This window comes from Dysidea avara, chromosome 9, assembly GCF_963678975.1.
Source record: "Dysidea avara chromosome 9, odDysAvar1.4, whole genome shotgun sequence".
Taxonomy (NCBI): Eukaryota; Metazoa; Porifera; class Demospongiae; order Dictyoceratida; family Dysideidae; genus Dysidea; species Dysidea avara.
The window spans coordinates 3126186-3142463 of NC_089280.1; the positions used below are offsets into that span (position 1 = coordinate 3126186).

At 39.4% G+C, this 16278-nt stretch overlaps 1 protein-coding gene across 2 annotated transcripts; it reads right to left on the bottom strand.

Annotated features, from left to right (window-relative positions):
• Window positions 1–2126: 2126 nt before the first annotated feature.
• Window positions 2127–14953, bottom strand: LOC136266761 (uncharacterized). 2 transcript variants are annotated; one of them, XM_066061785.1, is made up of 6 exons: window positions 14728–14953; window positions 9942–10082; window positions 4693–4758; window positions 4417–4569; window positions 3627–3770; window positions 2127–3381 (listed from the first exon to the last, which is right to left on the bottom strand). In XM_066061785.1, exons 1-6 carry the CDS (start codon window positions 14744–14746, stop codon window positions 2156–2158), a joined length of 1749 nt encoding a protein of 582 aa, XP_065917857.1. In that variant the 5' UTR covers window positions 14747–14953; the 3' UTR covers window positions 2127–2155. The 2 variants fall into 2 exon arrangements, with proteins under 2 accessions (XP_065917857.1, XP_065917856.1); XM_066061784.1 differs by having other exon boundaries at window positions 4693–4788; window positions 14728–14951.
• Window positions 14954–16278: the final 1325 nt, after the last annotated feature.

The following is a 16278-nucleotide window of genomic DNA, read 5'->3' on the forward strand; positions in this document are numbered from 1 at the left end:
CAAAAAAATTATGATCACTGAAATTTTACCTCGATTGTTTGATTCAATAACTGCTAGATAGACCCAACCTTGAGTAGTATCTGGCCAAAGCACCAGGTATAGGAAGAACAGTGCCCTACTTGACCTTAAGAATCGTCCTACCTGTAGGTAGTTTGACCATTCAAAAACTTTTATAAAGTGCTTGCTTGCTATGTACCAACTACAAGAGTAACCAGTTTCTTGTGTTTCTTGTGTGGAGGTTTGACTACTTGCCCTGTCCCCACACAGGTGGGAAATTGGATTTTTTTTTTTAAAAAACACCACATTTCCACCTTTGCCCAGGAGGGGGGAGGTGGGGGTAATAAATATTGATAGGTTACCTGGCTGAAAAAGAAGAAAAAAACTAACCCTAATCTGTAGGCCACCTGGATTCCAGCACTCTGCGCCAACCAGGGAGGCCACCTAATTAGGTACTTAACAAACACTGGATTTCACCAGACTACAGCCTTGTTGTGTTATGTATGTGTACTAAAGCCTAGTTTTGTTGTTGTAATTGTATTGTGTATGCATGCATTGTGTAGTGCACTATTGTCTCTGCAACAGCTATGACACTGCAGTTGCTTTTCTCTATAGGCAATTTGAGTGGGAGAAACAAAGAAGATATGAGAGGAGTTTGTGAGGTAGAAATGGGTTCGTTTACCCCTTTGGTGTTTTCCACCTTTGGGGGAATGGGTAGTGCTGCTACTACTGTTTGAGAATTGCTTCCCTGCTCTCTGCAAAGAGGGGACAGCCTTATAACTTGATGTCTTGGCTGCGGTGTTCCATTAGTTTTTCCTTATTGCGGTCTGCCTGCATGGAGCTAAATTCATCCGTGGCAGCCCAATAGTGACCGGAGCAGTTGACCTTACAACATTTGAAGGTCGGGTGCTTCCTTCACATTAGTCTAAACATCTTTGTCCAGCATCTTACCATCTGGTGCTGGCAAGGGGTGATAGCACCCCGGAAGATCACAGTACACGAAAGGGTATATAGTTAGTAAATGTCGCTTTGTATTCGAGCAATATAACACTTAAGTCAATGCTAACTTATTATTTATCTATGCTGGTTTATCTACAAACAACAGATCTCTTTATAATGCACACTTAGTAACAGCACTTGACAACCAGACTCTCAACACCCAGAACTTACGGGTCATTAGAGACGTCCGCTAAACCATCTTCAAAGTCTAGACTCGATAAATTCTTTACAATATCAGAAGACTTCAAGCCAACGGACATCATCACAACACAACAGTTTCAGCTTTAGTATACTATTATTCGTTTCACTCCGTAAAAGCGGGGAATACCATCAAAGTGTAGCACGTCAAAACTGCGTATGAGCCAGAAAAGTTCACATGGTAACGTTGACTATATAGTTTTACTAGCTAGCTAGACCATAGTAGCTACGTATACTGAGTTAGCCATTGGCTTTAATGCTTTTTCACATGTACAACTGCTGATATAACATCGCATGAGTTAGTTATTAATTACCAAGTCAGCTAAGGAGTCTTGCCAGCAACTGACCTAGTCTCGCGCAGCCAGACTACAACTGACCAGTTTGGAAGTTAGGAGTGTCCTGAGGTCCCTGCATTGTTGTCTGTCCATCAAACTAGCCAGATCATTGTGTGTATGATGGCGATCAAGCAACATCATTACATGTACTACTACTAGTAGCTAGAGTGATTATGAGTTAACTTATTAAATATTAGGCCACTCCAATTGGTAATTATGTTTCTGGTCCTTTGAAAATCAGTTTTAGGTGCGGGCGGGCGGAATTCAGCAACAAAGCAGCAATGAAGTGACTGCTCAATTAGAGTATTTTTGTGATTACTGACTGTTTTATTAGAGTATATCGATCCGTACCATGCACTCTGCCCATTTCTTGCTGGTTTTCAATGATAAAATACAAATTATGACACTTAGATAGTTAGATTTAGCATACTTGTTGCAGCCCAATATTTGTTTCTGAAATCCAGGTTTTTCAAAAAGCTGATGCGGGCATTTTACCCATGTAGCTATTTCTGAAATTTCACATTCTCCAAAAAGGATGCGGGCGGTGGACCAGAAACATAATTACCAATTGGAGTGGCCTTACAATTACAACGCACACACAGTCTACTGCACTCTCTTCAATGTGCTTACAACTTATCACAACTTTTTTGAACATATCGGTGTAGTAAAATGTACAAAAAGTAAAGAAAAATACATAATAATAAAATAATTACACATAGCACAAGTATAAGTCGTATTTGTGCATTGCACACAGGTGCCACGACAGCATTTCTTTTACACAAAGTAGATTGAAAAAACCACACATCTTTACGAAGTGTAGTAATTACTTCAGCACACAGCTGGTGACCATCAGTTGTACGAGTTACTGACATTTCATCGCAGACATTATTTAACATATGTACCAGATCCTTTTGTATAACGTTGGCCTTAAAAACTTCACACAATCTGCAGATGTAATAGGAGCCATTCTTAGGATTTCTATATGAGAACTGTCCAGATGGTGTGGCAAAGCCAACCAAAAAGTCTACTTCACTGAGGGCACTTGGTGAAATACAGCAGCCTTGAATAAACAGCAGCTTTGGTTTATTCATTAATGTTGGACAGAATTTTATTGTAAATAGTTTAGTAATCTCGTCAACATGCACTGGTTCCCCGTCTACCCCATACACACCATCAGGGCAGCCATGACTGCTGATACATAACACAAAACTATCATATTCTCCATGATCTAGTTGTGAAATCTTCCTTAGTTCACTGACAAGTTCCAAGGCAGTAAGATTCTTCAATTTTATCACTTCATACTGAAGATACATCCAAAGCATGCACAAATTATCTTCATCAACAAGTGAGCCATTACGATCTGGTAATGTTCTTTTCGCAGCATTCCTTGAATGAAAATTACTATTAATAACAAGAACAGCAAGACCATGTGGATGTTTGTCCATTGGGTACCTCTCTGCTGATGTGCCCAGCTTGTTTTGTGCCTGCAGACATAATTGCATTGCTTGGTCCTTATTGATCTGCTCATAATCATTTATTCTCTGCTGCAACTTCTCTGTTTCACAATTACTATCATCAAGACGTTGTTTAAGAATGCTAACTTCATTCTGCAGTTTCTTGTTGGATTCTTCTTTAGTATTAATAATATACTGAGGCAACTCCCCACTCTCTACTATTGAAGGATCTATGTGTTGGTCCTCTATATATCTGTAGTAGTCAATTTTTCTATGATCAATAGGAGTTTTATAGCCAATTGGTTCATTTTCATCATTATCATCTACTGCCGCAACTGAGAAATGGTCACTACTGGAAGTGGCAGGGGATGAATAGTGTTCACATGCTGGTGGTCCGGCTAAAAAGTTTTATTTTATTATTATTAGTTGTGAATGACTTGAGGCTTGTGTGCATGTGCATGTATGTGTGCCTGTGTACGTGTGTGTGCGTGTGTGTGTGTGTGTGTGCGTGTGCGCGTGCGCGCGCGCGTGTGTGTGTGTGTGTGTGTGTGTGTGTGTGTGTGTGTGTGTGTGTGTGTGTGTGTGTGTGTGTGTGTGTGTGTGTGTGTGTGTGTGTGTGTGTGAATTACATACATATCCAAACCTTTCAATGTTAGATGTCTGCCAGATACAGGGTGAGATCTTTGTGGTTCATCATTTCTTGTCTGAACTGGCCGGCTATATGATTTACTTGAAATAGTACCCGGTGAAGGCTGAAACTGATTTGAAAATGCTTGTTGAAATTGTCCTATAAAAGAGAACATTTTATTAGCAAACTTGTACCAGCAACTGCAGTACAAACATCACAAGGACAGTGGAGCAGATAAGAGGACAAATTTGGCAATGAAAGTTACCCAGTGGGCTTGAAGAATACAAGAGAGCTTTACAGATTTTAGAAGCTCTAAGATACTACTATATTATTTTGTAAATAACAAAATACAAATGTAAATTTGTTATTAGCCTGCTGTATTAGAGTATCTCAATCTTTGTTACAAGCATTGACCAACCAAAGCAGGGAGGAATTTTCACTGCCTATGAAACAATGGATCAGTTATTATCAGGTGTTGACATGGATATAAATATCAGTTAAATGGATAAACAGCAAGATCTCTTATTGGTACGTTGGTTCAGGAACTAGGGGAAGCATCTGTTTCTCTGTTACTGCTGCAGTTATGCATGTGTAAATTTCCTAGGCACTACATGGTATGTATGTACATGTAACATACACAGCAACCATTCTACATGTAGTAGTGTGTTGTCATTCTTATTACACCAATTCGAGGGTACCACTGTCTATAACACTCACAAGAATTTATGAGGAGAACTTCAACATTGCTTACACTGTACATGCACAGTAATACTATAAGACTAAACATCAATACATACATACATACCATTATCCTGTCCTCGACCATACTGCAGTGCCTCAGATCCTAGTCGTTGACTTAGATCTCTGGTATCAGCTACATGTACTGGATGAGCTGAGTTTGGAATGTCTGTTGCGTCTTGTGGGGTGGAAAGGATTGTGTCATTGTGCCTGGGTAGATCTACAGGTAAGGATTTCATAAAATGGTCCATTCTTGTTAATTCATATAGTAGATACATAAGGGGCATGGATCACTCGTGATCACTACATAAGTATGTATCACATATATACACAGTTAACTTACTCGGGTTAGAACTATATTGTGGTGTCATATATGATGATCGTCGGCGTAACCCACATGATTTCTGTCCTAATGAAGAGAATGATTGTGGCATGTCTTCTACATGAAGAGTTATAATACTAATATTGTATCTAAAAGTCCTGAAACAATATGGTATACAGGTATCTTACAGTACAGCAGGGATTCCATGAAAAATCTACGGTACCCACCAAAACGCTGCCTCTAATAAAAACCACAGTGGAAACACCCTCCACAATGAAAGTATATTTACAAAAATATTTTTAGTGTACCTAATGTCAACTACAAGTACACATAAATTGGAATTTTCAACTAGAGTAGGGACCATAGCACATCGATAAAAAGTACTGAAACAAGCTGGAGTAGTGCGCGATATTAAATCACAGTAAAACAATGAGAAGTGTTTTATCTTACATTTCCTACTTGAGCACAGTAGGGATATAACACTTCTTATTGTTTTACTGTGATTTGATATCGTGCACTACTCCAGCTTGTTTCAGTACTTTTATTGATGTGCTATGGTCCCTACTCTAGTTCAAAATTCCATTTTTTTGTGTGCACTTGTACGTAGCTTGCTTGTTAACTTTTATTTGTAACATAAAATTATTAGTCCATGAAGAGTGCATTGTACGTACTGCAGTATGCTAAAAGGCATGTGTCTGGCTGAAGCTACGTCGAACAGTGAAAAAATCAAGCCCGTAGCCTTACTTGTTATCGAGTTATACTTGTCTGAAGGCATCAGTCAGTTACTTAGTCAGTCAATCACTAGAAAAATCCAGTAGTACCTTATAGGACAGTCACTGAAACAGAGCATGACAAAAATACCTATCAATGATCTAAACACAGTGTTCTTAATAGTCTAACTACAGTGGGACCTCTATTACCTGACGCTCATTAGTGCTCAAAATTGTATACTCCAATCAAACTAATACCACCAGTGGATAGCTAATATTGGTTTTAAGCCTCAGCACTACTCAAGGCTGGCACTAAGAGCCATGTTTCCTAGACAAGCTTGAATAGCGACTTCTGTCCTTGGTAAGGACTTGGCTTGATGAGAATCAGTAGTGTACTGGTGGATTGCCTGCTACATTTGGTTTCTGTGTTAATTCTGCTGCATATTGAGCTACCGAGGAGCCAGTACGACACTGTAACCTCATTCAACCATGGTCCCCCTCCATTTTGAACTGTATCCCTCACCCACCCCACCATCTGCTAGTCTCCTCTCCTTTTTAAGCGTCTGTATTGCTCGTCCAACTTCAGCATGAACTGTACAAGCAGCTACAAGTAGTGTTGCACCGATAATCGGATCGGTTATCGGAAAAACCATATGTTGACTGTATTTTTGTATATCAGTATCACATCGGCACCATGATGGAAAAAACAGCATGTGCACCAAACTATGTATAGAGTAGCATTTGACTGCTTTTCAATGTTGTTATTACTGCTTAAAAGTGCTGTTAGTTATTGTTGTGGCACTACCACACTACAAACAAGCTAAATTAGTCCTTCATAAACAACTTTGTGGTAAAATTCACTGAAGGATAGACATGCAGTATTATATCGGATCACATAAGTTTATTGGCTTGGAAATATTATCCCATATCGATTATCGGAATATCAGCAAATGTCATATTGGTGCAACACTAGCTACAACTGCTGGGAATTCTCTGAAAGATAATAAATTGATGCATCTCTGGTGTAAATTTCACTTGTACAGCTTAAAAATTAAGTAGGATTCCAGTGATAAAACACAATATATTATATAGCATAGTCTGTGTACATGTGTGTGTAGTGTGTATGTGTACAGTGTGTGTATGTGTGTGTACAGTGTGTGTGTGTGTGTGTGGAAGGAGGCTGGTAGGAGACCGTACTGTTAAGTCTAGATTGCAAAGGGTCCAGGTTACTGAGTCGCAGTTTGCTGATGATCTTGCACTGTATGCTGCATCCAGGTCTGCCTTCGAATCTGCTGGAAAGAGCTTTGTTAAGGGAGCAAAGCAGTTTGGGTTGACTGTTAGTCTTCCCAAAACTAAGGGTATGGCAATGGGGACTGGTGTTGGTAAAGATGGTGTCACTCCACTGAGTGTGGAGGGAGGTGAAATAGAGATGGTGACTGAATTTACTTACCTGGGTTCGTGTCTGTGTAGTGATGGAGAGGTTACTAGAGAGATAGCATGTAGAATTGCGAAAGCCTCTAAGGCATTTGGTAGCTTGCGTGATGCTATTTTTATGAACAGGACTTTTACTGTGTCTACGAAAAGGAACGTATATAAGGTAGTTGTGTTGTCTATTTTACTTTATGGTGCGGAAACTTGGACGATAAAGGCTCCTGATTTACGACAACTTACCACCTTTCATAACCGTTGTGTTCGGACTATCTTGGGCGTGTCTCGTTATCAGCAGTGGAGAGAACGTATTACTACTAACAATTTGTCAGAAGCATTTGGTATGCAATGGTCGATAGTTGATTTTATTATGGAGAGGTGCCTTCGTTGGCTTGGTCACCTTGGTCGTATGGCTGATGATAGACTGCCCAAGCAGTTACTGTTTGGAGAATTACAGAGGAAGCGGCCTTTTCATGGGACCAAGAAACGATGGCGTGATGGGGTGTTGTCTGATTTGAAAGCCATCACTATTGATAATTGCTGGTATGCTCTATGCCAAGATAGGACTCAGTGGACTAAATTATGTAATGCTCAAGTATGTAAAGTGGCACAATCAAGGAGGCAGAACACCTGTGCTGCAAACTCATTCCCACAAGATAATACTTACAACTGTTCCTGTGGTCGACAGTTCCACCGTCAGGGGGATTTGACACGACATCGTCACTACTGTGGTCTGTGTGGAGACAACAGCTTGTCACTGGTCCCTACCTAGGGCCCCGCTATCGCTGAACAACTTCAGTGGGCGGCATCAAGAGGTCAAGAGGTGTGTGTGTGTGTGTGTGTGTGTGTGTGTGTGTGTGTGTGTGTGTGTGTGTGTGTACAGTGTGTGTGTGTGTGTGTGTGTGTGTGTACAGTGTGTGTACAGTGTGTGTGTGTACAGTGTGTGTGTGTGTGTGTGTACAGTGTGTGTGTACAGTGTGTGTGTACAGTGTGTGTGTACAGTGTGTGTGTGTGTGTGTGTACAGTGTGTGTGTGTGTGTGTGTACAGTGTGTGTGTGTGTGTGTACAGTGTGTGTGTGTGTGTGTGTGTGTGTACAGTGTGTGTGTGTGTACAGTGTGTGTGTGTGTGTACAGTGTGTGTGTGTGTGTACAGTGTGTGTGTGTGTGTGTGTGTACAGTGTGTGTGTGTGTGTGTGTGTGTGTGTGTGTGTGTGTGTACAGTGTGTGTGTGTGTGTGTGTGTGTGTGTGTGTGTGTGTGTGTGTGTGTGTGTGTGTGTGTGTGTGTGTGTGTGTGTGTGTGTGTGTGTGTGAGTGTGTGTAGTGTGTGTGTGTGTGTGTGTGTGTGTAGAGCATCAGCCTAGTAATCAAAAGGTTCCCGGTGTGATGCTCGGTCACACCAAATTGATGCTGTTGTTGTTTCCTTGAGCATGCAAGAAACTTTACTCACATTGCTTCAGTATACCCAGCTGTTTAAATGGGGGCCTGGTGGCCTGGTGTCAATTGGGGAAGCAACCGACCCAGCTGTTACTGTGAAAGTCCAGATGGCACTTCAGGTGCCCACATCTTTTCCTGTGTGACATTGTATAGCCTCCTGTGGGTTACTAGTCTTGCCTCAGGAGGATTTTCCTGTGCTGACTCCTAGCACCTGAGTAATGCACAGGTGTCCTAGTGCTGGTTCACTGGGTAGGTATGACCATGCTAGCGTGGCAGCTGAAGGCTTTGCTTTCTGCCTTGTGTAGTGTGTGTGTGTGTGTGTGTGTGTGTGTGTGTGTGTGTGTGTGTGTGTAGTGTGTGTATGTGTGTATGTGTGTGTGTAGTGTGTGTGTGTAGTGTAGTGTGTGTGTGTGCGTGTGTGTGTGTGTAGTGTAGTGTGTGTGTGTGTGTGTGTGTGTGCGCGTGTGTGTAGTGTAGTGTAGTGACTTGTACCGTAGTTGAATGCTCTAATAAAATGTGTAACTGACTGCTCTAATAAGGTGACTGCACCATTAGAGTATTTTGTCTGTGCACTTGCTGGAGGTAGTTGGTTTTTGCATTATAAACTCACAGGGAAATCCAGATTGTTCTATTCCACTGAAAGGCCTTCCTAAGATGATTAATCTACTTATACTTTCAGCTTACCCCCTTCAGTCTGGTAGGCATGACAATAAATTTCCTTTACTTCACAAAACTAGATCACACGTCTGATACACATGGTTGGAATTATAACTTGATGGTCTTTTTGTATTATTCTTTTGAAACCACCAAAAGGCACTCCTATGATGGTTAATCTATCAATAAACCAATTTCCAACCTGAATATGATGACGAAAACATGCTAATACATTGTCATAACACTGAATATATGCATTTTAGCCTGTGGCAGAAACCGCAAATTCATTCTGTTTCAGGTGCTTATGATAGATCAACAGATTGTTTCCATCTGGGAAACAGTATAGCTGGTGACATACACAGCACCGATATTTCCAGTGGTGAGCAATAGAACAATTAGTTCTCACTACCCATACTTGTACAGTCTACGGTTAGCAATAACTGTTCACTGTCAAACTTTTTTTGAAAACGTTGGGCCATTGCAAACTCACTAAATTTTGGTCGCTCTATTGTAAGGAGTAGGCACTTAATGTGAAAAAATCCACTGATTAATCTGTGAAATTTTTTATTGGCAAAATTTTAAAACTACGAATTTGTATCTAGATTATAACTGTACTGACAGCAGAATTGAGATGGAATTGGGAAAAAAAAGAATGGTTTATGAAGATCCTTGAATCAGTTACCGTATTGCTCATTGCATTGCATACTCTTGTACGTACATATATATGTTAATTGGAAAACCAGCATGTTTGTTGCTGTACCAGATGAGGGTTCTTTTTTAAGTGAGTGTACACCTTGCAGCCACACTTGGTGTCCTGCAAAATTTAGGGAAATTGTGTGTATACAGTAGGTTTTGTTTTCTCCTAGGCATTACATGGGAGAAAACTACAAGGGCACTACTACATTTAAAATAGCAACCACTATATAAGTGTGGTAATTCTCATTAATAATTTACCAACTTGAGGTACCATTGTACATACGCTCCCAAGATATTCATGAGAATAATATATAAACAGTACATGAATGCATAAATCACACACGTACCTTTATATGGTCCTTGACCAAACTGAGTACACACCGCTAGACTTGTATCCCTGGTGCTTGCAATTGAATTTGTTATATTGTGATCTTCTGTCACATCCTGTGGAGTGGAAGGGACTTCTTCTCCATTGCATCCAAGATGACCTATAAGTGTAGTTATTATAAACACATTTAACTGCCATAAGTTGTATCCACACAAAAACAGTCAAGCTGTGAAAAAATGGTGCGTCCTTAAAAAACCTGGGTGAAAAAGTTGTGAAATCAAAGGTAGCGGCCAAGAAATTGCTGCTACGTTGTTAAATACTGATAAATTTTAACAATGCACACAGCCATTATTAAAATTTATTGGCCATAATATCATTTATTGGCCGCCACTTTTGATTTCACAACTTTTTTACCCAGGCCGCACCATATTTTCACAGCTTAACTGTTTTTGTGTGGATTTCACTTCTTTTTGTACTTTATAAGGCCCCTGACTAAGGGGTTTGTTTTTACTAGGCCTGAGCCTAATATGCTCAAAATTTTACCTATTATTCTTTCCAGAATTTCCCCAAAAAATTCTCCTATTATTCTTTTTATTATTCTTCTATCTAGCCTATTACTCCATAATAATGCCCATTTAATTTCTGTAGCTAGTCACTTAGTTCTCAAGATGCTGTAGTATTGCCAGAATTAATTAATATCTAACCATAAATGAAACATTTCACCTTACACATAATGGCTGTAGCCATTACAACAGACTTTAAATGGTTATTGGGAGTAATAATAATAATATAGCTAAGTGTATCAAAGCTGTAGCTATAACTACATGCTAAGTTTAGTAGATAATAATATCAATATGTTTGTAGATACACTGGTATAAGATGTAAAAGTTTCAGATAATCATGCAGTTAAATCCCTGATGCTGTCTGCAGATTGTTAACATGAAACGATCTGACTGCTCTATTAGAGTATTTGAGCGTTCTATTAGAGTATATCGATCTTTTAGAGGCTTTTCAGCCTCTTTCAGCCAGCACTTGTATAATAATGCCAGTTACCTATCATTCTTAGTAGCTAGGTTCTTTCTTCTAGTTAATCAAGAAGAGACACTCCCCTTAATTTCCCGTGGACGTCCGATAATTCTAAAATTATGCCTGTAACCATCCTATTATTCCGGAATTATTCTCACCAAAGTGGTGACCTATTATTCTCAAAATTATGCCGGCATATTAGGCGCAGGCCTAGTTTTTACTCACCTTTCTTCTTTTCTATACAGATACAATGATGATTATTGAAGACAGACTTATAAATGTATTTCATTGCATCAATATTTGATAATATTATTGTAACACTCTAATAGAGTGTACATTTTTGAGGACTTCTAATAGAACATACATAGAATGTTCTAGAACAGTCTAGTACTTCTATTAGTAGATCTACGAAATTACAAAAGTTTATAATGTTATTAAGCAGAAATTAAGTGAGGTGATCAGCCAAGATAGCAGTGGTTCAAGTGTGTGGGTGTTAGGTATGGAGGTCCCTGGTTCAAACACTGGTAAGTTTGTTTTTTTTTTGACATTTTTGTGCACCTCTTTACCCAATGGTTACTGCTCTATTAGAGCATCTCGATCCTGCGATTTTATACTTGTTTGACTTTTGCTTTATAACTTTGTAGTTGTAACTCTATTGCTGTTCAAACTATCAAAAGGCACATGATCAGTCTATGTACAAACATGAATAAACATTCATAACTCCTTGGATATTCATCGTATTCACAGCTAACTTATACGTGACTTCACCTTTATACGCTCTTCATTTGTGCCAAAGATCAAGACAATCAAATTGCATGTTTATGCTTTATAGGAATCTTTTATGCAAAGTGTGCGAAAATAAATCAAAGTCCCCATTGACCACCCCCCCGCCCCATATGGCATAAGAAAAAATGAAGAAATTAAAATGAATTTTTCAGTACCCATATCTCACAAATGGCTGTTGTGAATTTAATTATAATTTTTGTTGTATTTGATGGCATGATTCTTCTAGGGGAAAGGCCCAGACCCTTCCAGTTTATTGCTAACTTTATGTGCCAATCTCATACAGATGTACGTATCTAGTACAGTATATGCCTAGAATCACTACAACGACTTTACACCATACTTTTCCATTGACAGAACACAGACATCTATAACTGCATGTAAGTTCTACCCTAAGCTGAGAAAATAGCTGTAGCTACCCTAAAGAGCATTCTAAACTGCTCTACATTTCCTTGTTTACAGTATTACCAACACAGAAAAGTCTGTACAACACAGTAGTAGGAGCATCCTCTATACCATACAGTATGGTAGTACTGTATATTAGGGATCATGCAGACCTTGGCTTTTCCAGCCAAAACTATCCCACTAAAACCAGCCTTGATTTCCCTTCATGATAACTCGGCAGTATTGGTTAGGCACAACTAAGCCCAAAAATGTCTTCTCACCAATCCTAAAGCCTTCTATAAAGTTTCCATGGAATTTTAAAAACTTTCTATTTAACACAATTTTATTCCGACTAACTGATGTTTTCAGCCAAGCATAATTTGACAATGGATATAGCAACAGGCTTGATTTCTTCACTATTCGACATCGCTTCATCCCAAGATGTGCCTTTTTGCTAACTGCAGTATGTAAAATACACACATCATGGATTTACGTACCTTTGTCCTCCTTTGTGTTCCAGTTCTTTTCACTGACAATGCAAGGTGTCGATTCACGATAGCGCAATGTGGCTTCCCTGTGGCATGTCACCTGCATTTTCCGTAGCAACTGGATTGATTGCAGAGATGCTTCTAGTATGGGTATAGACTGAAGTAGGGATTAACAAAGTCCACTAGTATATCTACAGGTGTAGGCTACCTCCCTTGTTTCCCTACTTTTTTTCTATGATCCCTAATTGAACCTAAAAAATTCTAACATACAGTATGGTAGTACTGTATATTAGGGTTCATGCAGTTTTGGGCTTTCTTGTCCAAAAATATCACCTTAAAACCAACCTCAAATTTCCTCCATAACAGCTTGGCAGTACTGGTTAGGCATAGCCAAGCCCAAAAATGCCTTCAGAGTGACCCCCAAACCCTTTCAACAAGTTTTTTTATGGAGGAAATTTGAGGTTTATTTTCTATTTAACAGAATTTTATTCTGACTAACTAACTAATGAACAAACAAATGAACAAACTAACTAACTAACTGATTCCTTCAATAAAGCATAACTCGACAATGGATAAGGCTACAGGCTTCACTGTTCAACATCGCTTCATCCCGAGATATGCCTTTTCACCACCCGCAGTATGTACAATGCACATATCATGGACTTACCTTTGTCCTCCTTTGTATTCCAGTTCTTTTCGCTGACAATGCAAGGTGTCAATTTTTGATAGCATGATACGGCTTACCTCTGGTTGTGTCATGCTTTTCGCCCGCATTTTCCGTAGTGACTGGATTAATTCATTTCAAAGAAGTTTCTTGTACTGTTCTTCATTTGTAATGCCGTGTAATGAGTGGAGCATAGCTACAAACGAAGCGTAATGGCCAAGTGCGTAATTGATTATTGGGGAACACGTTTAGATGCAAAAATATTTTATGGAATGTCTGGCACCATTCTTTCTTTTAATGTGGTACACGTGAATTCAGTAGTCATAATTGTGTTATTAAAAAGTAAACAAACAAGTTTAGAAGGAAAAATTAGGAATTTTAAACTGTATTAGGGATCAAAGAACAAAAAAGCAGTGAAACAAGCTAGGGAACAGCTAAAAGTTGTGAAACAAGGGAGGTTGCCTATACCTGCAGATATACTAGTGGACATGTAATCCCTAATTCAGTCATGGTTATAGACTGAAGAGTAGGGATTAGATGTCCACTAGTATATCTGCAGGTACAGGCAACCTCCCTCTTTTTAGCTGTTTCCTTGTTTCCCTGCTTTTTTGTTCTTAGAACCCTAATCCAGCTTAAAATTCCTAAATTTTGTTCTACTTGTAGGAACTATATACGTACTTGCATGGAAACTATGTAGGGTGGCATAAAAGCATGTGTGAATACAATGTTAATCACATGACGGTGATACCATCTCCTCTCAGTTAACCCTTTACTACACACACACACACACACACACACACGCGCACGCAATGGCGGATCCAGGATGGGGCATTTGGGACAAATGCCCCCCCTCTTGTGGAGGAGCTAGCCATAGCTACTTCTGATTAAAATACTCAGGCCAAGATCAGTTTTGTTATAAAACTCATGAAAATATGTACATTTTAGTAGCATTTGGCTGAAATCAAAGCAAACCAGTCAAACCAGTTGTGAAATAGTTACCCAGCACCTTGGTGCGTACTAAGCGCCTCTAAACATAATTATCATATTACTGTTATTTAAGGCATTCGAAGCCTTTTCAACAGCTTTTAAGCCGGACTTCACAACCATCTGCAAAGGCCAAAATGGCAAAATTCAACAGTGAGACACTATAAAGAGGTGATTATTTGCTGCTTCAAAAATGCAGCAACTAACAAGAGAATCTGGCTCCTACGACTTAGCTTGTTTGTGCCCCTCCCCCTGCCAGCTCCTGTATCCGCCCCCTGGCACGCACGCACGCACCGGCACACACACTACTGCACACACACTACTGCACACACACTACTGCACACACACATACACACACTGGGTGAGAGTGCTCCAAATATTTCGAACAAAAATGGACTAGAAGGTCAACTTTTTACTCAGGAGTTTACAACATATCACGAACACACACAGTATGGAATAGTTATCAATTTTCGTACCTTCTTTACTTGAAGCCATCACGGTAACACAATGAATCAGGTTTAGCACACTACTGTGTAAGAATTAAAAGGTGTTTAGAACTTTAGACTATGGGATATTATCAGAAAATCCCAGTTATAATCAATCGTCAATCAATCGTCAATCAATTAGCACTATCCACATCGCCTATCGCGCGAATCAAGTATACAGTGATTGACACGTCATGTCACGTGTTAGACTCGTGCCAATAATAAGCTTACCGTATGCGTGTAATTTTCGCGGATCGACGAATTTCATCGGTTTTATTTTGTAGGATCAGTCATTTTACACATGTAATTGCACATCAGCATTATACCCCTGGAGGGTCCTGCTGATTAACATTATACAACCAAGTACTAAGAATAATAAGAAATGCGGTTAAAATTACGTCATAAATAAACAAATAATGAATTAATAATTAATGTCGAAAACTACGAGGCCTAGAGACATGAACTAACCGGGGATAGATTCGCCTGTGAACGAAGGCACAAGCGTATTATCGTTGCGCCTGTTCGTGTTGATGACCTGACCATACGTGTAATTCTATATAACGCCCAGTACCACACCCTTGCCAGGGGCGGATCCAGGGGGGGGGGGGGGCCCTTCATATTTAGGCTTTACTTGATCAATATGCTGAGTATTATACTGAAATTTTGTCTTAGCATAATTATATGATCACTAATAATCGAGCTAATAATACAAATAGCTACTCATAAAGCCACCTTATAAACATCTTTCCTAGGTATTATCAGTGGATTTATGCTAAAGTTTATGCAACAAGGACCCGGATCAGCATTGGAGGTGTACAAGATCGAGATACTCTATTAAATAGAGCAGTCAGCTAACTACTCTAATGGAACATTCACTGGAAACATGTAGTTGGTTCTTTTATGGAATTTTTCCAAATCTGCCTGCACCTACACATACAATGAAGTGCATTGGTTTGTTTAAAGGGCTTCATTCATCCACTTGTGTAGTTAATTTATATGGTAATACTTAATTCAGGTACACAATTTCCATTGAAAATGCTCTCAGATTCAATCTTGTATTGTTCAAATTTCAAAGTTTTCCACGTTCAACATTATTATTCTAACATGCACCTATTCAGTGTTGTGCAATTGTGAGAAGGGTGCATCATGTACTTGGTTGTCTGTACCTAGCCAAACTTTTCCATTAGCAAAATGCTTTAGAGAGCCATACCTATAATCTAAAGGTAGTATATAAAATACCTACAGGCAGAAAATATTATGAATTTTATGTGGAAATGTCTCCAAATTGCAGTATTTTAGCATCTATTTTTCAAAAATTTCCTGGGGGAGCATGCCCCAGTACCCCTAGTTCTAGCATGCTTCACATGCTGGGAAGTGTGCTTTGCACACCTCTACCCAAGAGATTAGTACCTTGAGTTAGCCCCCCTCTTTTATAAATCCTAGATCCGCCCTTCCTTGCTTAATTACAGGTTGCGCGAAGGAGAAGATTAGCCAATGTCCCTGCAGGAGAGCGAGAGGCCACTTTACACGTAAACAAGGTAA

Coding starts and splice junctions, on each gene's coding strand:
- LOC136266761 (XM_066061784.1), bottom strand. Junction 4,789..9,941: donor TGGTCAAGGACCATATAAAG/GTACGTGTGTGA, acceptor CTCTTCATGTAG/AAGACATGCCACAATCATTC. Junction 4,570..4,692: donor ACAATATAGTTCTAACCCGA/GTAAGTTAACTG, acceptor CCTTACCTGTAG/ATCTACCCAGGCACAATGAC.